At 47.5% G+C, this 26,343-nt stretch overlaps 1 protein-coding gene across 2 annotated transcripts; it reads right to left on the bottom strand.

Moving 5' to 3' along the window:
• Positions 1-252: 252 nt before the first annotated feature.
• On the bottom strand, positions 253-26,039 carry LOC132461004 (stromal interaction molecule 1-like). Of its 2 annotated transcripts, XM_060056032.1 has the most exons (14): positions 25,720-26,039; positions 25,065-25,241; positions 15,109-15,239; positions 13,788-13,902; positions 12,203-12,314; positions 11,842-11,957; positions 10,848-11,025; positions 6,954-7,131; positions 6,567-6,734; positions 5,857-5,957; positions 4,599-4,831; positions 3,471-3,557; positions 2,772-2,835; positions 253-1,787 (listed from the first exon to the last, which is right to left on the bottom strand). In XM_060056032.1, exons 2-14 carry the CDS (start codon positions 25,195-25,197, stop codon positions 1,295-1,297), a joined length of 2,109 nt encoding a protein of 702 aa, XP_059912015.1. In that variant the 5' UTR covers positions 25,198-25,241; positions 25,720-26,039; the 3' UTR covers positions 253-1,294. The 2 variants fall into 2 exon arrangements, with proteins under 2 accessions (XP_059912015.1, XP_059912016.1); XM_060056033.1 differs by lacking the exon at positions 2,772-2,835 and having other exon boundaries at positions 1,645-1,787; positions 25,720-26,035.
• Positions 26,040-26,343: the final 304 nt, after the last annotated feature.

The following is a 26,343-nucleotide window of genomic DNA, read 5'->3' as shown; positions in this document are numbered from 1 at the left end:
ATCAATGCATTCACTATACACTAAGTAGCCTACATGTCAATTTATTTTTTAGTTAGTTAGAACAGCAGCTTCATGCATGTAAACAGGATAAAACAAAATGGATGCTAATTAATGTCATGTATTTTAGCTTGCTTGTGGCATTTGACATTTCTACATACCAGGATGTGGAGGGTTCTTAGCCGTGCCGGAGAGGTCAACACAATGTTCTGCATCTTTGCCAACATTGGTGGAAAGGGAGAAGTGGAAAGTCAGTTTGAGTCAGAAAAGATAACTTTATTGTCTTGTTTTGCCACATACATTTACATCAATGGGGAATTGCATTTTAATTGAATGTAGTTATCTCTCTTCAACACAATTGCAGTTGGCCTTTTGTTTTTAACACATTTATTAACTGAAGTATTTTTGTTGCATACATTTTATTGTAAATTCTAATATGTCCCATAAGATGTGAATTGTGGATCATATTTAGCATACTTAGTATGCCAAATGTGTTACATTTAAATATATCTGAGAGAAACTTGTAATTTACAATCAATTCAGGTACACAATATATATACAACATCGAACAAGGTTCGTCTTTTATAGATATTGTACAATTTATTTTTAAAAATGGCAGACAGACGCGGTTGATGGAAATCCCCTAAAAGACAATCCTGCCTAACATGCAATGCCTCTATGTACCATCCCATTGTAAACCCAAGTTATTTATAAGTGGAAGATAAACAGGTATTATAGCTCCTTAATAGTTTAACCCCAAACTACCTTCAAGCAGAGACAGACAGACACAAAACTCTTGGACACACAGTCTGGACTTGTGGCAACATTGAACCGGGGTCTTAAAAACGGATATAAACTTGTGCAAACGGACAGGAAAAAATAATATATATATTATATATATACATACACACCTACACACAAAAACATTTCATATAGGTTATGATGTATGCAAATGATGCATTTGTATAACGAGCGAAAACACGATTTGACTGCGTCAGAGAACTTTGATTCACAAGACAAGAACACGTGGAGCCCCAGCTTTAGAAACACGTGGTGTTGTGGATGAACGCGCTTTATGAGGAAATTCAACGACAAGGACAACGACAGAGGCCAGAGATGTGGCCCAAAGTCCGAAAAATAGACGGCTCGTTCTGGGTCTGAACCCCACCTCCGGGGGTTACTGGCCCTGACCCTGTGAGGAAAAGCTTGGTACTTCTGTCCAACGCCTGGACCATCGTCAGCCCACAACGCGCTGGCGTCAACACATCCCTCTCTCGGGGGGGGGGGGGGGGGGTGTCTACGTCCTCTTCCTGAAGATCTTGTTGAAGGCGCGGCGCCGCCTGCTGGTCACCGCCCCGGCCTCCGTGTCCTCGCCCGTCGAGCCTCCCTCGTCCTCCAGGGCCGTCGTCCGCCGGGCCTGCAGCCTGGCGGGCGACGCCCCCTGGCCGTTGTGCTGCCCGGAGGGGGCGTGGCCCGCCGTGAGCTCCGCGTCGGGAGGGGGGAAGCAGAGGGAGCGGGAGGCGTAGGAGGAGGAGGACAGGGTGGCGGGCACGCTGCCCCTCAGCTCCCCGAGGCTGGAGCTCTTCTCCAGGCCGCCCGAGAGCGACATGAAGAGCCCGTCGCCGGCGGAGGACTGGGAGGACTGGGAGGACTGGAGAAGCCCCGCCCCGTTGCAGGCGCGGCGCGGTGGGGGGCGGGGCCTGGAGGCCAAGGGGGCGGCCTGGGAGCGGTGTGATTCGACGAGGGACGGAGGGAGGGAGGAGTCGGAGTCCGAGCGGTTTATGATGTCCCTGGAAGAGAGAGAGATGGTTAGAAGAAGGGAGGAGGAGAAGAAGGGAGGAGGAGAAGGAGGAGGAGAAGAAGGAGGAGAAGAAGGAGGAGGAGAAGAAGAATGAGAAGGAGGAGAAGAATGAGAAGGAGTATAATCAATAGTAGAGAATAGAATATAAGAAGCAAAAAAAATGACAGATAAAAAAGATAAAGGAAAGATAATATATATCATCTGATTCATACATGGGAGTGAATGTGATTGATTTCATGCTTTGATTGGCCTCACACAAAGCTTGACATTCTTAAATTCATGAAGATGTGAAAACTTCAACGAATGCCAAATACAAGCAAAGCCATGAAATCCAATCAAAACACAGGCTTGGTCAAATAAAATAAATAAAATAAATTGAGGGAATGAGCACCCACAAGCTCAACACTGGAACAGTGAAACATAAGAAAATGTGTATGTGCTTAATTTACTTAGTTAATTAGGGTCCAAATCGACTAATTGGCTTTGTAATAAAGTATTTCCTACGATATGTCACCAGTGTTGAAGCCTGCTTTTCTCATGGGTGCCATCGTGACCTCCAAGCAGAGAAAGCTACCCAAAGCTGCTGGAGCGAGAGCGCCGTGTTCTGCCCAGCACAGCGCCCCCTGCTGCGTGGAGGCAGGACACGCCCTCCACCGAATGGAAGCAGGAGGAGCGGAAGAGCAGGGTGGAGAAGCGGGCGTCGGCCTCAGCGGAGAAGGAGGAGTCAGCAGGAGCAGTGGAGGAGGTGGAGGAGGAGGAGGAGCAGGAGGAAGGAGGCAGAGATAGAGAGAAGGAGGGGGGGACCATGGAGGGATGGGAAAACGAAGAGGCCATGGAGGCAGGCAGGGGGAGGAATTCCAGCTGGCCAATGGAGTGACTCCGAGATTGGCGTGCACGGGGATGCGGGGCCGGGGGGCGGGACGTGGCGTGACCACACCCCTCCTGCCCGGACAGGCTCCGCCCATCAACCAACCTGTGGGAGCCCAGGTTCAGCACAGGGTCTGTTTTCCTCTGTCGCAGGGGGGTCAGATTTGGCGCTGGAACAGAGATTAGAAATATAGGGTTCCGATTTACAACGAGTCCGAAAAAAGGGCCAATGCTTTTCTTCCCACAGGAGTTCCCCTGATATGTACATTTAAAAAAATAGGCAGATCTTTTATTATATCCACTGGTCTGTTTACGGAGGATTGACCCCGACATGTAAACCTGGAAGAGGATGTTAGTGAGGCAGAGAGTGAGGATATGACAGAGTTGAGGAGTTGGCTGTCCACTGGGAAGGGGAACATGAATGATGAGGGCTACGAGTGGAAAAGTGCGGTGGTGAAGAGAGGAAGGAAGGAAGATTAAACAAGATGTGTCACATCTTGAGAACAGCTTTCAAGGACATGTAGGACAGTGTGTGCATGTTAATAATAAGCAGAGCACAGACAAGAAGAACCAGAGGGAGGAAGCATATACAAAGATGTATACTGGCAGCTCAACACTAAGGGGATAGAAACATCTCTACACAATGTGAGGTGTTAGCCAGAAGGTTTGAGGGGGGGTTAAACAATTGACATTTGACTGGTCAGTTTGAAACCGACAAACAATAAAGGAAGACAGCCGATTGGAAAGGAAAATGTAACGTGCGGCTGTGGGGAAAAGAGAGACAGAGAAGGTGGGAGGGTCCAACCAGAGTGCTTCCATGGAGACTGGCTGTCCGAAATGCCACTCATAGGCCAGATGTCGCTCACTCTGCGGTCCATCTGCCAGGCTGCGTCTGCAGGGAACCAATCAGGGGAGGGATGGGTAAAAAATATATAAAAATAAAAAAAGCTGGTGTCCGCCGACGAACCAGTGTTTTAGGAAGGAATCTAAACCAGAATATGTAACTTCTGCTCGATTGATATGATTGTACTCTTTGTAAACTCCTTATAAGATTTCGTATGCAGACCAAAAGTCCAAGAAAATAAGATCTTATCAGCCTGCATTAGGAGGGACTTTTAAGCTTGACTACTGTTAAATACAAATCTTCACACAAACTTCAAACCGTGTGTTTGAAGTTTATTTTTTTTGTGAAGTAATTTTTATGATTTTAAACGACTCAGCTGTTACATTTCTTGCGCCCACTGATTAGTCAGCCTTGTGCCTTGGTGTTCCTTTCGGTCCATAGCCCTCCAGTGTTCCTGATTGGTCTAATCAGTGTACCTGTGTGACCAGTTCACAGTTCACCTGGACGCTGCAGAGCCTTCCTCCTCACCCCCTAACCCTAACCCTCCTCCTCCCTTACTCCCCTAAAACAGCCCTCTTACGCTCTTACTGCGTGTTTGAACGTCCTGGGACTTAATGTGCAGACTTATTGTGTTTTGTATACACTTAAAAAAATGGAACTTAACATCGTGTAGCTCCTTATCCGAGCTATCTTTGTTGTATACGGGGAATGGGTTAACTTGGCGATTGTAAGTGCTTGGCACTTGTTTTATGAACAACCTCATCGTACCAACAGCGATATATTGTTGTTTCTCTTTCTTCTGACGAATGGACTGATTGTATGTCGCTTTGGATAAAAGCGTCTGCTGAATGCTCTAAATTTAAATGGTAAGAACTCTCCGATTGGTCAGATCAGTGTACCTGTGAGAACTCTCTGAACGGTCCGATCAGTGTATCTTCGTGACCTCTCAAATTCGTCAGATCGATCAGTATCGATCAGTGTGTCTCTCGGTGACCTCTCTCAATGATCCGGTCAATGTATCTACGCGACCGCTCTGATTGGTCGGATCGGCGCGCCCGCTCTGGTCGGTTTCGATCTGCGTGACCTTACACTTGAGGGTGCCCGGGGAGATGTCCTCGTCCATGTCGTCGAGGTCGTCCGAGATCAGGAGGTGCTGGGGCGCGGCGGAGCGCAGGCCCAGGAAGGCGGGGTCCAGGTTGAGGAGGGCGGCCAGTGCGGGCAGGCCGGGGTTACTGACCAGGTTGAAGCCCGACAGAGCCTCGATCTGCTGCCAGCGGTGGAGCTTCTCCCGCAGGGCCGCCGTCACCTCCCCCAGGGCCTGTCTGAGAGGAGGAGGAGGAGGAGGAGGAGGAGGAGGAGGAGGAGGAGGAGGAGGAGGAGGAGGACGAGGACGAGGACGAGGACGAGGTGGAAAATGGGGTGGAGGAGGAAGAGGATGGGGTGGAGGAGGAGGGGGAGGAGGAGGAGGAGCACAAACAGGAGGAGGAGGAGGAGGAGAGGCAGAAGCAAGAAGAGGAGGAGGAGGAGAATGGGAGAAGCAGGAGTCCCAAAAGGAGGAGGAGGAGGAGGAGGAGGAGGAGGAGGAGGAGGAGGAGCACGAATAGGAGCATGACAAGGAGCGTGAAGAAGAAGGGGAGAAGCAGGAGTCCCAAAAGGAGGAGGAGGAGGAAGAGGAGGAGGAGAGGCAGGAGGTGCACCATTACTACCACGATGGCAGACACCAGTCTCTTAAACAATTAATTTCAGTCTCACCTGATCCGTTTTTTGCATTGGAGTGTAAAATATAAAACCAACTGTGAATAAGGACCGTGGCACCATTAACCAATGCTTTTGCAATCCGACACCTTTGTCCTAAAAGGTGCTGTATGTTTGATTTAAGAGCTATTATTATTGAAGGTGTTTTGTTAGAAAGGGCTAGCCCATAGTCAGCTATCAGGGAGTGACAGGCGCTGTGAGAATATCTGTTTATCTGAATATCTAGGGATCATTTCTGACCAAATAGGGCGTCTTCCCTGAAGAGAGAAATGCGTGAACTGCAAAAAGAGAATCGTAGCGAGGGTGGAAACATCATTGTTTCGTTTCAAAATCCTGCTCTCTCTCTCTCTTTTCTCTTTTAACTCTCAAATCAAACCTACAGCACCTTTAGACAGACTGACACATTCACCAATAAACTTTGTGGTGATCTCTTGATTAAATACTTGATGAGATGCATCTCCTAAAATCAGTGCTCATAGATAGAAAAACAAAAAAAGGATAACAAAAAGACGAGCCATAAACGTTTCTGATACCAATAATCCTACAAATAATAATGCAACTAATAATAACTGAAGTCCAAGCCTGTCCTTACTTGGCGGTCAGGATCTTATGGTCAACGTCGTCCAGGGAAGAGCTGTGAGCCACATGGAACGTTCCGAACAGAGAACCCCTCTTCTTCTTGATCTTCTCGGCCTGAAATGAACCCGTCGGCGTCAGATCACCGTTCATAACACTGCGCATAACGGGGATCATCACCGGGGAGGATGCACGTCTGTCTGGTCAGGCGTGTGTGAATACACACTGTCACATTGTGCGATTGAGCACACAGTTGTAATGTTGCAATGTACGTCTGTGTGTGTGCGCATGCAAGTAAGTAAGTAAATAAGTAAGGAAGTAAGTAGATAAGTAAGGAAGTAAGTAAATAAGTAAGTAAGTAAGTGAGTGAGTGAGTCAGGAGGTGAGTGAGTGAGTGAGTGAGTGAGTGAGTGAGTGAGTGAGTGAGTGAGTGAGTCAGGGAGTGAGTGAGTGAGTGAGTAAGGGAGTGAGTGAGTGAGCCATTGAGTAAGGGAGTGAGTGTGTGAGTCAGGGAGTAAGTGAGTAAGTGAGTAAGTGAGTCAGTGAGTAAGGGAGTGAGTGAGTAAGGGAGTGAGTGAGTGAGTGAGTGAGTGAGTCAGGGAGCGAGTCAGGGAGCGAGTGAGTGAGTCATTAAGTCAGTGAGTGTGTATGTAGTGGGGGCTTGTGTGTGCGTGCGCGAGCCTCCACATGAAGGCGTGCGTGTGGCTCCACAGGGCGGGCCCTCACCCCCTCCTTGGCCTGGAGCAGCTGTCGCTCTGCGCTCTGCCTCTTGATGTTGTAGTACTGCACCTCCACCTCGTGGGTGAGCTGCAGCCACTTCTGGAGGCTCTCCGGGGGCGCCCAGCTGGCCCGCGACTCCAGCTCCTTCTCGGCCCGCCTCAGGACCATGCGCACCTGCAGCGACCACACAAGAGGGGGGGGGGGCAGGGTGAGAGGGTGGATGGATGAGGGGGGGGGGAGAGAGAGAGAGAGAGAGAGAGAGAGAGAGAGAGAGAGAGAGAGAGAGAGAGAGAGAGAGAGGTCCAGTCTGTGACAGCTCTACTCCCCCTCCCAGTCCAGCGGTACCGCGCCCCACCCCCTCCACACCGCGGCGGCGGACCCCCGGACCCCCACCTGCTCCAGCTCCTGCTCGGCGTACTTCTGCCGGCTCCTCTCGTTCTCCGTGCCCTCGCGCAGCGCCTTCAGCCGCCGAGCCTCCTGCTTGGCCGTGCTGATCTCGTCCCGGAGCTTCTCCTCCATGGTCTCCTTCTCCGTCTCCACGGTGCGCTGCTCCTCGTGGGCCCGCTGGAGCCTGGGGGGGCACGGGATCGGTTAATCTTGGATATATATATATCGAGATTTTAATCTTAACTAATGTAATTTAGGTTGCCTGTTGACAACTGGCCGAGGACCACAGCGGGAAATTAGCCAAATAGGCAAAAATAATAGGCTAAAGCTGCTCATTTTACTGTACAGTTAATCAAAGGGGACTGTCCACGAAACTATAAACAAATAAACGAACCTAAACTAAACTAAGAGCGGCTTCTGCAGCGTTAGCTTCATGCTAACGCGCAAACAACACCCGCGACACAGAGAGCCTGGAACTGCAGGGGTCGTTGTCTAACCTCTTAAGCTCCAGCCTATTTTTAAATTGTCTAATTTGTCTAATTAATATGCCTGGTGTTTGAGTTGGGTTTTGTGTGCGTGTAAAAATGACATGCTTGTAGCTGAGTTTCTCATGTTTAATTTGATATGACTATTTCTACATAGTAAGGGCATTGTTGTACGCCTTTTGCTGAGAGAGTGATCGCGGCCTTCCCGAATCTGGGGAACCTCGAGGTCAAGAGGCTAAGTGTAAATTCACTACTAGGGTTCACGCCGAGTCGAGGAGTCGACTTTCACTTGAAAGAGAATTGCTTGTCGTTGCTGCACTTGCTTGTCGGCGCCTGAAAATACCGGTTAAGTCGGTTAAACGCTTTTCCGAGAATGTACGCCATGCATTATTTCCTTGATAGAAATATGCCGATACAAGCCTTACACTCCATGTCATGCACATGAACCCCTACTAGATTGTAGTCCATCTCATCCCTAAAGCGAATCCCCTGTTCAGCTCGAATGGGAACACAGACTTAGAAAAATATTATTTTGAACATTGTACCTCAAGGAATGGAGATCCACTCCCAACAATTATACCCCGTAGAAGGCGATCATGGCCATTTGGTGAGGCGCCAACATGGCAACGAGGTCGTGTCGCCCCTCAAAGGTCTACTTTTCAGGGCTTCTCATGTGTTTTCTTATGTCTGATCTCCATTAGGATTACGGTTCAATTTCACTGTACTTCGTGTCCTCGTCTTTATTTGCTGTTCACTGGTGTCATGTTTGCCACAGTGTCATGTTGAAGACCTCTTGTGATGTGCCCTTCTCAGTTGTCCATTGAAACCTGTCAACTGTGCACCTTGTCTGCAATGTGTGAGCCACTGCCAGGCCTCGAGTCACCTTCCATCACCAGCCCTGGGTGGTTTTTTGTTTGGCACCAGCAGGTGGCGCTGTCGTTGTTTAGAAAACTGCTGAGGCCCTATTAGCGAGGGAATGTGTCTTTGTGTGTGTGTGTTTCCATTAATTTGTCAAAGGAGAGAGAGAAAGTGAGATAGTGCAGTAATAATACAAAAAGTGTGAGAGAGCAGAGAGAAAGATAGATGGAAAGTGGAATCGAGAGAGGCTGAAGAGAAAGAGTGCGACAGAGAGAGAGAAAAATTGAAAAAATAAAAAGCATGCTATTTTAGGAGGCATGCCAAACTTCTGCAATGGGCTAGCGAATCAACAAGCGGAAATATGGACGCATAATTCAATTATACAATTGACTCAAATGGACTATCTGTGTTTACGTCTGCTTGAGTGTTTGTGTGCGTGCGCGTGGGCGTGTGTGTGTGTGTGTGCGTTTGTGGCCCGACCGTGCACATTGTTAATCAAGTACCCAGTGCTTTTATCGGCTTGTATACAGAGAGCGTGTGTTTAATTTGCGCCAACAATGAGAAGATGGCCTGACAGGTCACACCTCTCTGTCCACAATGAAAAAGGTTGTCATGTCAACCGAATGCAAACGTCCTCACGGCTTGTCTGCGCTCCTACGGCAGACGCACGACAGGCGTGGAGACACGAAGGGGAACCTCGGTTTTTACAACACAGAAATGAAGAAAGAAGGGTAGAGAAAAAAAGAGGGAAGACCGAAAGAATGACTCAATAACCCAGTGAGCACACATGTGCTCTTGATAACAGTTCCCATGTGGGTGTCGGTGGGTTTGTTGCAACAGGTGATGTTGCAGAAAAAAACATTAGTTTGTGTACGTACGCGCCTGTGTGTGTGCGTGTGCGTGTGCGTGCGTGTGCGTGTGTGTGTAAGAAATATGCGTGTGTTACTGTTAATAGAGGAAGTATGTTTATTTGCATACGTCACTATAGGTAATGTGCAGTGTGTGTGTGTGTGTGTCTGCCACAGACATTGGGTGTGTGTGTGTTTGCAACCAACAGTGTGTGTGTGTGTCAGTGTGCCTGAGTGCGTGTGGGTGTTTAAGTGTGAGTGTGAGTCCGTCCTGAACTAGAGAAGCTGTATATTCGAAGAGGCTGGCTGTTCTTTGACCATGTAAGGAGTTCAGACAGCCAACACAATCCCTGACAGCAAGATCAGTCTCACAATAGCGCGCGCGCACACACACACACACACACACACACACACACACACACACACACACACACACACACACACACACACACACACACACACACACACACACACACACACCCGAAGAGCAATGTACAACACAACTCACTTGCAATAATGGACCCTTTGCTTTTATTGTTTATAGTGGGGAAACTTAACTTCCTGTTCCTTTAATTAGATTGGTTTATGTCTGTCCTAAGCAACGGCCTGGCCAATTCAAATTCACTTGACTGGTTGTGTCCATACTGGTGCACTGCCATACGTCAAACGAACAGACCCATCACTTACGTTATGAGCTACACCTGTGTTTTTTTTTCCCTACTCTGAAATGGGTCCACTACGCATTCACACCCCGAGTCATCAATAGACGAGCTGAGCAGAGCTTGCAAAGCTCAAACCCTTCACGCGGAGGGATCACACACACAAACTCAGTGAGCGGCGGAAGCACATCACTCACAACACCGAATATTGTGTTGAATATATATCGAAATGTGACGCAAGACAAGTTAACGACACTATCGAGTCGTTCCCAGAATAGCTCCCGTTGAGCTATTTTAAAACCTGTCGCAGGCTACGACGAGCTGCTAATTACCCAGTTAGCGGCTAATGGCGCATGGAAAACAGGTGATGCACCCGTTTATATACACGATCCTTCTGATCTGAACGGGCGAGGTTGTCCCCTTGAGCAGACAACTGGGGACTACACACCTACGCCGATCGGACCGCGAGACTCCTGCTAAGCTACGACCGACAGCCAACATTCTCGATCATAATAAAAAGAAAGCTGAATGGAAACCGGAGCCCGACCCGGACGACACAACCCGGTCATGAAGTTCTGTACGGAGCGGCTAGCAGCTGTGACCCAGTCACAGGAAGGACGGACGCCAAGCTAAAAGGTGTCAACGTGTGACGCCGCACAACACCGCCTTCAGCCGGACGAGTTCCGACCCTGACAGAGTGTGTGTGTGTGTGTGTGTGTGTGTGTGTGTGTGTGTGTGTGTGTGTGTGTGTGTGTGTGTGTCCGCTCGTGGGTTTTTGTGTGTGTTTGTGTGCGTATGTGTGTGTACTCGTGGGTGTGTCTGTGTGTGTGCTCATGTGTGTGTGTGTCTTTGTTCGTGTGTGCTAGTGTCTTGTGCGCTCGTGTTCTTGCGCTCGCATGTGTTCATGTGTGTGCTCATGTGTGTGTGCGTGCGTGTGTCCGCTCGTGGGTTTTTGTTTGTGTTTGTGTGCGTGTTCTTGCGCTCGTGTGTTCTTGCGCGCGCGTGCATGCGTGTGCGTGCGTGTGCGTGTGTGTGTGCGTGCGCGCGGACCTCTCCTGCAGGTCCAGCAGGCTCTGCTCGGCGCACTGCAGGCCCTCCAGGTCCTTCATCAGCTGGCCCAGGTGGTCCCGGGACCGCCGGCTCTGGGTGCAGGCGAACCAGCAGCCGGCCAGCGCCATCAGCACCGAGCAGCCCAGGGCCAGGTCCTTCCACAGGCTCTGTCTGCCCGCTGGGGGGGGGAGAGAGGGGGGGGTGAGAGAGGGGGGAGGGGGGAGAGAGGGGGGGAGGGGAGAGGGGGGGGGGGCAAGAGAGAGAGAGAGAGACGAGAAACACAGACAGACAGACAGACAAAGAGAGAGGGGGGGCGAGAGAGAGAGAGGAGAGAGAGCGAGGAGACAGACAGACAGACAGACAGACAGACAGACAGACAGACAGACAGACAGACAGACAGACAGAGAAGAGAGAAAAAACATCAGTACATTTTTGCAATCACGAAACTGCACTTTTTCTGTCTGCTCATGATAATTGCACTATTGCACATATCCTCAAACCAAAGCAGCTGTGTTTAACCCATTCAGAGGAGACATTTTATACGGGATGTTTAAATATCATTGTTGCATTCCATATTTCACTCTTTATAAATGTAATATTAAACTTTTTGAATTTTAACAATTTGTATTTTTAACTTTTTACATTTGATACAATTCATTCTATCCTTTTGGCTTATTTTTTCAACTGCATTGTCCACTTAAACTTTTGTTTCCCATGCCAATAAAGCCGTTTTCAATTTAATTAAATAGAGAGAGAGATAGAGAGAGAGCGAGAGGGGAGCGTCTATCTCAGTGAGCACATAAGTAACTACACACTGTGTTGTGTATTTGCGTTGGCTGTCATGCGGGACTATTTAAGTGTACAGTAGGCGGCATAGGTCTTGGTGTTTTTGCCTCAGTTAAATAAAGAATGGTCTGGCTGGATGTCGACACACACACACACACACACACACACACACACACACACACACACACACACACACACACACACGTACCCAGGGGTGGGCCAAACAGGACCGTGTCCAGAGCTTTCAGCTGGAGTTTCTGCACGTGGACCCGGTCCAAAATCTTCAGCAGCAAGACAAAGAGGGTGGAGTTCTTCACAGTGAGCCTGGTAAAGAGTCACAGCGACAGAGAGAAATATAATTATTATTAAACAGAGCACTTTTCAGAGGGCTTCATAAACCACATGACCCGAGATGGCACCCAGGACCCTGACATGGGCCAAGAAAAACTCCCAATATCCCAGTGGGGAGAGGTCCTAACATAAGGCCCCAGATGTGTACTGTGTGTACTGTGTGTACTGTGTGTGTGTGTGTGTGTGTGTGTGTGTGTGTGTGTGTGTGTGTGTCCTACCTGGGTAAGGCCTTGCCGTCGATGTTGTGTTTTTTGAAGGTGTCTATGTACTGAGGCAGCTCAACGCAGCTCAGTAGCCAGGTCTCCATGTCCTCAAGCGTCCAGTTATATACTAGATAGACACACACACACACACACAATAACTTGATGCTGGACTGTGCCTCTGCTTGCTGTGGTAATCGGGTAAAAACTTTACTCTTACGAAGCTCCCCTTTACTTAGTAATCTCACTATCTTCAGATGAGTACAACGAACTATGAAGCAAAGTCATTTGATGTACCAAACTTAAAACGATACATCAACTAATGATAATAATTACTATTCGGAATGACTGAATGGTAGCCTTCCTAAAAAAACTGCCTGCTGATTGAGTTGGCGCGCACTGCCTTAATGATCTCGTAGGGGTTTACCTACAACTGAACATCTGCGTTTACATAATATGTTCACTGAAATGTCAGACAAACCGAGTGAATCCAATTTGCTGGGGACAGTGGTGCAACTGGATTGCACTTAACTGAACCTCAACCAGATTTGTAGACTCACAAATCAACCACATTTCTTATTTTATTTGGGTCACAAATCAGTTGTGTGCATCAGTAAATAGTTGTGCGAGCACAAATGTCTTCCATGTTTAAATTTGTCGGCTCATATATTTTACACATTTTCTATCTTCATAAAATAATTCTTGGAGTTGCTCCAAGTTGCAAAGACCCCGTGCCTATATATGGCAGTGAAACTACGCAAGCTACACTTCCGTTGGCAATAAGCTAGCGGGACTCAGTGTAGATGGACTGTCCTTAACAGCCCTTAGTTCATTATAATTTAACTCATGCATAAACTAAACATACAAACAAACAAACATCAGTAGTAATCTTAATTATATCAGAATGTATGTCCTCAACACCCGACTGGAACAGATCAGTCCGTACAATCCGTTTCCCATGAAGAACTGCAGGGTCAACCCGTGGGTGGAACCATGAGCTCATCCCTTACGACATCTGTGACACGTTAAAGACCCCTTCGGCCCTCGCTGTCCATCCGTTACTCAGACGAGCGCATGGAGGGAGAGGGTTCATTACGAGGGGGGTCAGCCAAGCGAACCCCCGAAGCCAGGAGACTCTCCTGATCACATGACCTTGCGTTCTGTTGGGCTACACGGAACCTTCCGGACCCCAAGCCCGCCCACTTGGACCTTCGGCCAATCAGCGGGACGATACACTTCAAAGCACGGCGAAAAAACGTCTTCCCCTCCCGAGAAACAGGGCATACTCTTGTTAAAAGGGTTGCTACCGAGTGTACTTCTGCAATAACTGCAGTTGCGGCTTTGTGTACTCTGCTAATGCTACCGTGACGGCTCGTTGCTACTGGAGAACTGTTTTTCTAGCGGAGGCCTGTATTTCGTCATACTCATCGACTACCAAACAGTCCCTGATTGGCCCAAGGAAACTTTGTGTTTTCGGGAAATGGATGCGGCCGACCGATCGATCTAGCGAATCAGAGAGAGGCAGGTCATGTGATCAGGGGGGTCTCGAGGCCAGCGATCCCACTACTGATCTACTGCCCTGTGGTCCCGGGGGGGTCCAGACCTGGGGAGCTCTTCCAGGACGTCCACATGTCCTCCAGGCTGATGAGAAGGTCCGCCCGGTGGAAGCTGTTATGCTTGGCCCGGGGGTCTTTGGAGTTCATGTCCTCACGCAGAAACTGAGAGAGAGAGAGACAGAGAGAGACAGAGAGAGACAGAGAGAGACAGAGAGAGAATTGTGTTAAGACTCAGTTATGGTTCCACGTCGACGCATCGCAATGACCACGCAGACACTTTCACGCTGTTTTTGTTCTGCGTCGGGTTTTAGTGAGCGGACCAATCACAGCCCTTGCTGCGGTGTCTCTACGACGCAAGGTTACAATATTTGCGCACGTCAGGCCCTTTCGGTGGACGCACGGAGGGTCCGCGAGGACGTAAAGGGGGTCCGTAAACCCCCTTGCGTTGCGTCGACGTGGAACCACAGCTGAGCCTTTAATAGCTAATCCTTATCCAGCTGCAGCGCAACATTCTAAATTCAAATACATCTAAATACAAAGTTGTTAGTGTGACAATATACATGCATCACATCATCATGTATTCAATACGGCCATGGTGCGATGCTGTAATGCTGACATTTAAGTTTTGCATACAATCAGGTGGATTTCACATACTATATATGGATATGTTTTCTTATCCATCTAGTGAGTGAGAATGTGTGTGTGTGTGTGTGTGTGTGTGTGTGTGTGTGTGTGTGTGTGTGTGTGTGTGTGTGTGTGTGTGTGTGTGTGTGTGTGTGTGTGTGTGTGTGTGTGTGTGTGTGTGTACGTGTGTGTGTGTACGTGTGTGTGGGTACGTGTGTGTGTGTACTGTGGCATCCCGCCACGTGGTCCTCGGCCTGGACGGGCCCGGGGTACCGTGGAGGACGGGGTGTACCACCCCCACCCACCAGCCGGCGATGGAGAGCAGCCCTTTCGGCACCCCAATCAGGGTGATTGGGGGACACCTGGCCGAAAGCACCGGAGCCATCTTAAAAGGAGGACCAGCACAGCACAGCACGGCTCGGGAGACCAGGAACAAGGACGCAGTAAGCGCTCTGGTCCACGAGCGGCTAGAGGCTCACGGAGACCCTAGAGACCGCGTCTGCATTGTCTGATTTACGTTGTCTGCAATAAATGCCTGCCATGGCTAAAAACCCTACGCCAAGCGAGATTTGTCAGTGGAACCCGGCTCATTTGGGTAGCGGGTTACCACAGTACGTGTGTGTGTGTACGTGTGTGTGTACGCGTGTGTGTGTACGTGTGTGTGTACGTGTGTGTGTACGTGTGTACATGTGTGTGTACATGTACGTGTGTACGTGTGTGTGTACGTGTGTGTGTGTGTCTTACCCCGTCCGTCTCCTTGGTGTCCACTGACCCATCAGCGTCGTCGTCCATCAGTTTGTGGATGCTGTGAATCGCCTCGAAACTCAGCATCATGTTCTCATCCTCACACAGCAGCTGGTCTATCACACACAGATCTATGAAGAGAGACGCATTCTATTAAATATATACATTCAGAGACAGTCTATTACTCACAGATCTATGCAGAGAGACACAGTCTATCATACACAGATCTATGCAGAGGGACACATTCTGTTAAAAATACATATTCAGAGAGAAAATCTATTACCCAGATCTATACAGAGAGACACAGTCTATTACCCAGATCTATGTAGAGAGACAGAGTCTATTACCCAGATCTATGTAGAGAGACAGAGTCTATTACACACAGATCTATGCAGAGAGACACAGTCTGTTTCACACAGATCTATGCAGAGAGACAGTCTATTTCACACAGATCTATGCAGAGAGACAGTCTATTACACACAGATCTATGCAGAGACAGAGTCTATTACACACAGATCTATGCAGAGAGACACAGTCTATTACACACAGATCTATGCAGAGAGACACAGTCTATTACACACAGATCTATGCAGAGAGACACAGTCTATTACACACAGCAGAGACAGTCTATTACACAGATCTGCAAAGAGAGACAGTCTATTACACATAGATCTATGCAGAGAGACACAGTCTATTACACACAGATCTATGCAGAGAGACACAGTCTATTACACAGATCTGCAAAGAGAGACACAGTCTATTACCCAGATCTACGCAGAGGGACACAGTATATTACACACAGATCTATGCAGAGAGCAGTCTATTACACACAGATCTATGCAGAGAGACACAGTCTGTTACTCAGATCTGCACAGAGAGACAGTCTATTACCCAGATATATTCAGAGAGACAGTCTATTACACACAGATCTACACAGAGAGACACTATCACGCACACATATACACACACAAAGAGTCGGTAACACATGTATGCAGAAAGACACAATCAACAAAATGTATACGCAGAGAGACACAGACCTGCATACCTGTTAGAAAAAGAAATGCTAATTATGTAACTATTATACTAACTAGGTAAATATTCACTATTCAAAAGTTTATTGAATGGATTTGTTTCACAATCTAATTTAGGTACAAAAACATTAGATTAGATCTTCACAGAGACATGTCCTAGAAGCTGCCACAATGGTGTCTTTAGTCTTTGGACACTATCTACCATACAGAGATCTATGCAGAGTACAGACTGGAGGTTTGACCGGGCACAGGAAACGAGGGAGGAACTATAGGTTAGACAGAGAGATACTAGTGACAGTTTGTTAGTATAAACCTTTTAAGAGTACAGACAAGACTTGCAAAACCCCAAGAAGTGGACAAACTTACCCCATTGAGAGAGACAGCGAGAGAGCGAGCAAGAGAGAGAGCGAGAGAGCGAGAGAGCGAGAGAGCGAGAGAGCGAGAGATGACAGAAATGGATGTCATTGTCTCTTTTTTACTTTCAATGCTATGTTTATCATGGAACTGCTTACCCTGATAGAGTTATAGATGTTTGAAGTTCCAACTCTTCCAAAATATGTGCTCTCTTGGTACAAATTGAGTTACCATTAGTTGAAATACTTCCAATAATATGATATAGATCTAACAAATTGTCCTTTATACACATACATCATATATTTGCACTTACCTCTGCTATACGGTTGGATTACGTAGCTATGACCTATGTCTGCAGTGGCGTTATACTGACTAGTATTTCATCCAAATACATTTCTCTATTGTCAACTATAGCTCAAAGAATAGTTATTAACAGCTAGCTTTGGATTCTGAAATATTTCATTAATAAAAGGCAAAGCCATACCCTACCCACTGCGACAAACCCTCACACTTTTTGGAAATCTATTGTATGTCTAGCCTCAACTTCTACCTAGGGGTCTGACACCTAGAGTGGCGCCCCCTACAGTGTGCAAGGGAACTACGGGATAAGAACATGTTAACCTATCTGGGGAATTCTGCCTGAGAAACAGACCAGAAAACGATTCAACATATGATGCTTTAAGGCATGGACACACGGACATACAGCAAGCATGCAAACACAAAAACGCAGACAGATATAGAGAAAGACAAAGAGAGACAGACAGACATAGAGTGGGGGGGGGGGGGGGGGATCGTGCTATCACACACACACAAAAATTCTTACACACACACTGTCAATATTAACTCCTAAGCCTCAACCACAGGCCCGGATAAGCTGTGTGTGTGTGTGTGTGTGTGTGTGTGTGTGTGTGTGTGTGTGTGTGTGTGTGTGTGTGTGTGTGTGTGTGTGTGTGTGTGTGTGTGTGTGTGTGTGTGTGTGTGTGTGTGTGGTGTTGTATTGTGTACAAACAGGGCGGGTCTTGTCGCAGGGACGGCGGGTCATGTGGCGATCCTAACGAGAGGGAAAACGTCCTCTGTTAAACGCCGGGGACATCACATGTTTCGTGGAATAATTACTAGTGTAAACAACTCTATTTTCAGTCATTACTAGAACCCGCTTTTGGAAGGGACATCGTTTTGGGAATGTATACTGAATATAGGTCCCTGATGGGCAGAGTATGTTCCGATTGAAAACACCAAAGAACATTGAATAAAACACACACGTGTCTTCCTAGGGACCAACATGGAGTCTCATACGTGTTCTTGATTAAATACATTGGCCCTCTGGGAACACAGTAATGCTCGAGGGGAAGGGAGGGGGGAGAGGGAGACAGAGACAGAGACAGAGACAGAGAGAGACAGAGGGAGACAGTTAGCAGCTAGAGAGACGGAGAGAAAGCGAGCAAACGACGAGAGAGAGAGCGAGAGAGAGAGAGATCCGCTGCGAGATTACAGCCTTCAAGTGCAAAAGATACCGCCTTTAAAACTGCTTCCCAGACAGAAAAACTCAACCAAACAGCAGTGTCATTGATGTACATAGCAGAACATGTTTTCCCCGTCAATGATAAGACGGTGAGGTCACTGCAGTGAACAAGAAGTGAGAGGAAACAAGTTCATGTGAGTCCCAGTATCCTCCCGAGTGGGAGGGAGGATACTGGGGGACTCTGGGTAAGAGGAACATATTTAAACTCGCTTTAGATAAAGACTATCTGTGGCCATTTGGGGCCTTTTCTCCTGCCTACACTAACACGATCACACCCTCGTGCAAAACACATCCTGCAATACCGAAAGTGAGGCGTTGCAATGCGATGAACAAGGATCTTGCTAGCCTGCCATCAGAACAACAGAAAGCAGTTTAAAACGGCAGTAAAGCTACATAACAGACAGAAACCCTTCGAGGGGTAGTGAGAGAGTAAGTGAGGACGGCCTGTTTGAACTTGTTGGCAGGTTCGCAGGATTCCCTTCTTCCGTCTACAATCGGTGCAGACAGGATACCACAGGGCTGCTTTGTAGTAGTACACCCCCCCGCCCCCCCTCGCCCAGTTGTCGTCTATTCTGGTGTGGTCTAGCCTTGCCTGGCCTATGTCAGTACTGCCAAATTTCCTCTGCTCTGATCTCTCTATCCTCCAGTCTATTACAGTCAGCCTAGTGTTTGAGTCTAATCTACTTGGATCAACACTAAAAGCAAGTCAGGATGCCACCGATGCAACTCTGTCATGAGATGAATGGCACTGTCTTCCTCAACCCGCCTTCGTTCCTGTTTTATTTCTAACCGTGCCGAACCACCGGTTGTTCTGGGCAATGCGGTTCTGGTCCATGTCAGTGGTGACGGAGGGAACAAAGCTCTGTGGTCTACAGAGAGGCCTCCCTCAACTCCATGACACCCCTGAAGAACACAAGACCCTTTCACCATAGATGACCAATACCACACTCTGCGCTGACAATCGGCTCTGGACCTCAAAATGCGTCAGTGTGTGAGTGTGTGTAAGTGTGTGTGTGTGTGTGCATTTAACTTGACATCCAGCCAGGCCATTCTTTATTTAACTGACACAACAACACCAAGACCTTTGCCACACATGGTACACTTACACAGTCCTGCATGACAGCCAACACAAATACACAACACAGTGTGTACGAACGACACACAGAGATAGACGCCCCCCCTCTCTCTCTATCTCTATCTATTCAATTCAAAACGGCTTTATTGGCATGGGAAAAAAAGGTTTCCATTACCATTGCAGGTAGAAAGAAGCCAAAAGCAAAAGTATGATTTTTTTTTTTTTTTAAGTAAAATACTAAATTTAGATCAACATCAAAAAGTTTAATATTAAGTACTACATATCTACGAAGTGAAATATGGAATACAACAATTATATTTAAAAGTCCAGTATAGAATACTGTGTGTGCGTGTGTTTTGTCTCAGTGTGACAGTGTCACTGAGTGTGCAGCTCAGCGGGGGGGGGGGACAAGCATAGTTCTCTGGGGAGCTGGATAAATATTAGGACAGCGTCCTCAGTCGCCTGAGGAACCAACGCAGCGGTGCAGACGCTTATCAGCAGGGGTTTACGTCCACAGAAACACCCTGGTGGGGACTGGGAAGAATCACATGGATATCCCGCAGAAAACAATGTCACTCCTTAACAGACAGTAAGAGGTTTGACAGCTGTTCAAACCTGCTGTAGATTAGGATTAATCACTGATGGCAGACACGTTTGAGGACAACCTCACTGGGCTCTTTAATCCTGACCGCGGCGTCCACACAGGTGAACGCAGTCCAAATCGCGGATGGAAGTTGATGAATCACACCCACGCCACTTCACAAACCCTCTCAGGTCACAAGGAGATCCCAAACTCACTACTGATCCTCGCACCGTCAGAATTCTTTGTGCGTGTCCAAATCCGAAATTTGAGTTCAGATCAAGCCTTGACATACTCCAAGCTTAGTAAATCCATCTGTTCTATCAATCACTTCCTTCTACCTTCACGGAAGCAAGACGTTGTTTTTTGTTGTTAACTTCCTTATCGCTGTATTCAATTACTTTGGGACTGCCAATTACAGCGTCATTTATGTAAAACTATCATTGTTGTGGTGATGCAGTAAAAGGTTTTATCACCTAGTAAACAATACAAGATATTACTATCGTCTACAGAGGAAATCTACATTGTTATGACCCACCGTGTTGTTTCAGTGTCAAATTGAACAGAATGGAATGACTTTCTGACCAACTAACAATCATCCTTACCAAGAGTACACACTGTGCGTAAACCACTGCATTTTGCTTGCGTCAGCTCCGACTATGCGGGGACAACAAGCGAAAAGGTCTTCCGATGGCCGCCAGCATGAGCCAGGCTTTTCAAGGCAAGGCAAGGCAAGGCAAATTTATTTGTATAGCACATTTCATACACGTGGCAATTCAATGTGCTTCACACAAAAGAAAAATTAAATCCTTTACAGGATCTGATCAAGTGAGCAACGTGTCAGAGCCGCGGGCCTCTTGTGTCGATCAAGCCCAGCGGTGTCTCTCTGTGTCCCCTTCAACATCCTGATAGCCTGGAAGGGGATTCATTTATATCATATATAAATGTATCCCCTCCACTCACCAGGTAGAACGCGTCTAAGGCCCAGTCCTTACTGCAGCGACCTGACGGTTGTCCTTAACTGCATGTCTTCCCCTCTATTTCCTGTACCTTCCTGTCTTACTCACTCTACAATAAAAAGGAAGAAACCTTCAAAACAATCTTTAAAAAGAAAAAAGGGGTACTTTAGTCACAAAAACTGATTTGAAATAATCTCAAATCTGAAAGCAGAAAATCTCAAATCTGGGTGAAAGCAACGTTTCCCTTTCTTTCGCTTCTTATTCCCTTCAACCAATCATGTTGCAGGAGGCGGGTATCTGTCCGAGAGCGCATGATTGCCGAACACATAGCCCGCCGGTAGTAGTCTGCAAAGGCCACAGATAATCAGGTAGAGACAGTAGTCTGTCTCCCCTGGAAGTTCTGCTGTAACCGAGTAGGCCTGCCTGATCCCAGATTAAGGGGGAACCCTGACATGGCCCAGAACGCGCACCCAGGCTGGACAAGGCGAGGGTGGAGGTGTGTGTGTGTGTGTATGGAGGGGGGGGGGGTGGGGGGGAAACTTCACCAATAACCCTAAAAGGTAAAAAGCAAGGAAACCTCGAGCAGAAGAGAGTGAAGCATCACCTTTCCAGGACACATCATGCTACTGCCTCCTGTTGGAGGGCCCGGACGAACACGGGCAGATCAGTGACACGTGGGAAAAGGAAAACAAACAGGCCGGCTCAAATGCATTCTAGAACAGTCTTCATGTTAAGAGACTCAAAGCCCTGTAGGATCACTCGTGGGACCACGTGGTTCGACAGCTGCGGAGCTGTGTGACCCCACAGCCCCGTTTGCAAACAAAGTCCGAGATAAGGCCGCTGCTCAGATAGACGGACACCGAGCGTTATTCCACGGTAGCCATTTGAAGATCATTGAGTCACTTCGTTTTTCATCAAAGCAGGGACCAGGGTGGATTGTTGGACCCTGTTTTTTTTAATGCCGAATTTTGCAGATAAAAGACAGAAATGTGAGGAGGAGGTTGAAATTAATTGACAAAGATGAATAGAAGTGCGAATATCTATGGCTGGACAGTGCAGCGCTGTTAGCAGTGTGGTGTCATGTGACAGTTCTTCTCTGCTACCAATCCTAATGTCAACAATCCTCGTAGAGGCAGAGAAAAAGAGAGAGTAAAAGGAGAGAGAGAGAGAGAGAGAGAGAGAGAGAGAGAGAGAGAGAGAGAGAGAGAGAGAGAGAGAGAGAGAGAGAGAGAGAGAGAGAGAGAGAGAGAGAGAGAGAGAGAGAGAGAGAGAGAGAGAGAGAGAGAGAGAGAGAGGAGCCTGTGAAAGATTAGCGAGGTGAACCAAACAGCAAAGCAAAGAGCAAGGGAGACAGAAACAGGAGATGGAAAGAAGGAAGCAGAGGGGGTGAGAGAACGGCCTTCTGTGACACGAGATGTGAGGGGTAAGGGAGGGACGGTCTTGCATCAGCAGCATGACGATGGTGATGCGGTAGATTCTTTCCACGTTAGCACTAACAATACACTGTTAAGCATTCATTCCGCCGTAACAATAGATCTGCAGCGAGCGCCGCATCGGAAAACCCGCTGTGTGACCACTGATCTCTAAAGGATCTGCAGGGAACCATAAGAGCGGAACACCTCATCCTCTTTCCAACAGAGGCCTGGTGACCTGTCTGTGCTTGTTCAACACAGTTTGCATGAATCCAGTTTAACAACCATTATTCAGTTCGAGGAAGTGTAAGGCAAGCATCTCTAGATGTTTCGCAATAGGCTGAGGAATTGGCAGGAGAAGATCGTGTCAGTTACAAGAAGGACATGTCACAGACGTGCTTCGTTAACTCATCAGCGCTTCATAAAAAACAGAACTTGCTTATGATAAATGATGCAACGCCCACATCCTCCCACGGAGCATACTTCTAGTTTATTTCGGTCTCTCGTTTCCGGTGATGTCACAAAAACGTTGTCAAATCCAGGAAGTTGTGGTGGGCATGCAATGGCTCCCCCCCATACAATCGCTGCAACACACACACACACACACACACACACACACACACACACACACACACACACACACACACACACACACACACACACACACACACACACACACACACACACACACACACACACACACACACACACACACACACACACACACAAATATTCCAAACGACAACTTGTCTCCTAGGTATCTGGACCGCTGGTTTGTTTAAAGCACTGGGCCTGTTTGTCAGGACCTCAGGTTCGTTTCTGAAATTCTCCATGCCGAGATGTTAATCAGCCATATTTGTTCCACACTTGCGGTTGGCCAGCCGTTGACATCCATTCTATTCCAAACGACTGTTTAGCAGCTCCCACGGCTATGGGTTTGCCTTTTACGACACAAATAAGACCTCCTGGACTGCTCTGGCCAGGTGGTGTCCGCCGCTGGTTCACACAAACCAACGAATCCACAGGTTTCGATACTGTTTTCACAGGCCACTGCTCAAGCTCAGAGACTTAGAGACCGAGGCGCGCTGCAAGAACTCTGAGCGAGGACCGTGGCTGTAAGCTAGGCTACTAACTGAACGCTCTGTTAACGATACTGCAATCCCCTCATTTCACAACATGGGACTCAGAAACTCACAGGTTTTATCCGCATTTCGTGGACCCATTCAACTCGTACTTGTTCAAGTTCAAAAAGATACTTTATGTGCCCCAATGGGGCAATTTGTTTCGCAGTAGATAGTATACTAATCCAAGTCACACACAATCACAAAACACAAAACACTACAATCAATAAATAGTAGTCAATAAATATATAAAAATAATAATAATACACATATACTATAATACAATTATATAATATATATATAGAAAGGCAGAGGCTCAGCATATCCAAAAGTGTGAGTTTGGGGGGGGGGGGGGGGAGTGTTCTTTAAACCGTAGTACGAACACGAGTACTCTGCAGGCTCAATTGAAATCCAACAGGCGGAGAGGAATGGATTGAGGAGGCATAAGAACCCTACCGAAATGGATTCGTCTTTTGCATCCATACGAAGGATGTGTACATGCACGTTGGTCTGCACTCTGATCACACTGCCTCAAGCGCAGCCTAACGCCTCCCCCAGGATTGTAACCGCACACCTCAGTCACTAGATCCACGGGCATGTGCAGTGGCGGTCTCTCACAGCTCAAAACTTGTGGATTTGCACATTTATGGGCTCTATTGGATAAAAAACGAACCTAGCCACAGCAGTTGGTACACTCTAAACTGCTAAACACTCATTTGGAATAGAATGGCTGTCAATGGCTGCCTACTGCCCCATTTCAAAACCCAGATACACCTAAAGAGGGGCTGAGTGGCTGAACTGAAATCATGGCTGATTTATATCTCGACGTAGACATTGGCAATGATTTACCTAGCACCAGCCTGTCCGTGTCTGTCTGTGTGTGTGTGTTGTTTATTTTGGAATGTAACGGATTCTCCTGGCGGAGATTCTAATAATAGCACCAGAGGGAATCATCACATGTGTGTCACACACACACACACACACACACACACACACACACACACACACACACACACACACACACACACACACACACACACACACACACACACACACACACACACACACACACACACACACACACACCTTTGTTCTCTGTAATGTGTTTCTCTGTAATTCACTGTATCTGAAGGGCGTGTGCACGTTGTGATCTGGGACCTGTTGCATCATGAGCATCTTCTATACATCTTCTGCCGACAGTCACTTGGCAGGATGTTTCTTTGTCTCACACACACAAACACACACACACACACACACACACACACTCACACTCACACTCACACTCACACTCTCCAGATTTCGTCCAGATATTTTAAAAGCGGGTAAACTTCTTCCAGCCTCGTGCTTCAGCTTCTCAAACCTTTTCCCACAAAGTCAACAAACACAAACCTCTGGATGTGTCCGAGTGGTGGGCAAGCACTAACATCACACACTACTGCTGGTCCATGATCTTCGGTACAGGCGCATTTCAGGTTTTAGGGACTAATAGTTGTGACGGATTATTGCATAAGAGTAAAGAGCCCAAGACTTGTTTGTGTTGAAAGGTGTGCCGGGAGGGCCTTGGGGCACTGCGGCCCCTAAATGAATACCGCCAGTCCCAGTATGCAACCAGCTGTCCCCCAGTGACTCCCAGCCTGAGTCGGGAGGAGACCCCATGCATGGATGGGGACCAAGGTGTAGCAGCTAGGGTCACGCTTTGGCTTCCTAATGACCAACAAACCAGCTGTTGGTTCTATAAACGACACAATCATTCTGGTATAACACACACACACACACACACACACACACACACACACACACACACACACACACACACACACACACACACACACACACACACACACACACACACACACACACACACACACACACACACACACACACACACACACACTCTCTCACCTGAAGCCTCGCTTGCTTCTTGCTTGGACGTCAAAGAGCGGTCCATGGGGTCTTGGTGGGTACCGTCGGCCGCGCTCTGGACCCATACACACACGAACAGCAGGCCCACACTCACAACCCGCAAACACCCCATGGCTGGCGGGGAGAGCGATGGGCAGAAACTTGGAAGAGAGAAACCTAGATGGGTCGTTTTTAGTTTTTTTTTAAGGAAAGAAAGGAAATTTGATAAGAATGAGATCAGCCTTACAGCATTCAAATGTAATGGCACGAAAATCTAAATTGAATGTGTCCTAACTAATACATCCAATACACGAGTCTAAAAAATTTTTTGGCCAATGTAGCAAGAAATGCACAAGTCCCTTGAGCGGGGACACTTTTCTACTTCTAGGCTAAATTAGAAGCATAGTTTTTTTTCGTTTAACGAAACACATCAATAAGATGGATTAACAGATGGGTTTCAGAGAGCAGCGTTTTAAACGTGATCAGGCAAAGACACTGAAGCAACGTGTTGATAGGAATACAAAAATATTCACAGGCGACTCGTCACATCTGTAGCCTACCGAAAAAACAGCAGCCTGTCGCACTCGGAAGTAAAGTTACAGGCATAATAGTCTTTAACCTTACGCATAAACTTTCTGTACGCTATCTTGCTCACCTTTTATATCATGCACCAAGAGCTCAGATCCCTCCAATGTATTGTATTATGTCCAATATCAATAGGCGAACAGTGCAAAACCCCAGTCCAAAACGTTTGCTATGCTTTTAAAAACATCACATTTCGGTCTCATTGTGCTCCGTCGCAGCAGGAACAAACTCCGACAGCCGTCCAGCCCTACTGGGCAGGTAGCAAATAGTATCGCTTTGATTTCCAAACGGAATTAATAGATCGGATGAACATGAAACAAAAGCGCCGATCCCTCCCACTGAGCCAAACTCTGCGTCCGACTCCGAACCCAAGTTGAGCAGAAGCCCTGGAGAGCACTCTGGGCCGTCGAAGGGCGAGCTCTGGTGGACAGAGTGTGGAAGCGCACCTGTCGGCGGGGCTCGGTCTTCTTCGTTCCTGTAGAAAAAAAGGCGGGGTAGCATTTGGGAATGTTTGAATGGAAGTGTTTACAGGTATATATCATGCACTAAGGTTGGAACTAACTTTCCTGAATTATGACAAAAATGCGACATTATAATAAAAAGTGTCTAAACTATGCGTTTGTTTTTCCGTGTAATCTTTTTATTTATTAAATAATGTGCCTTTCTCGCCGTTTCTCATTTGTTTTTCGCATAT

Source organism: Gadus macrocephalus, chromosome 7 (genome assembly GCF_031168955.1).
Source record: "Gadus macrocephalus chromosome 7, ASM3116895v1".
NCBI lineage: Eukaryota > Metazoa > Chordata > Actinopteri > Gadiformes > Gadidae > Gadus > Gadus macrocephalus.
This window is presented reverse-complemented; position numbering and strand designations above follow the sequence as displayed.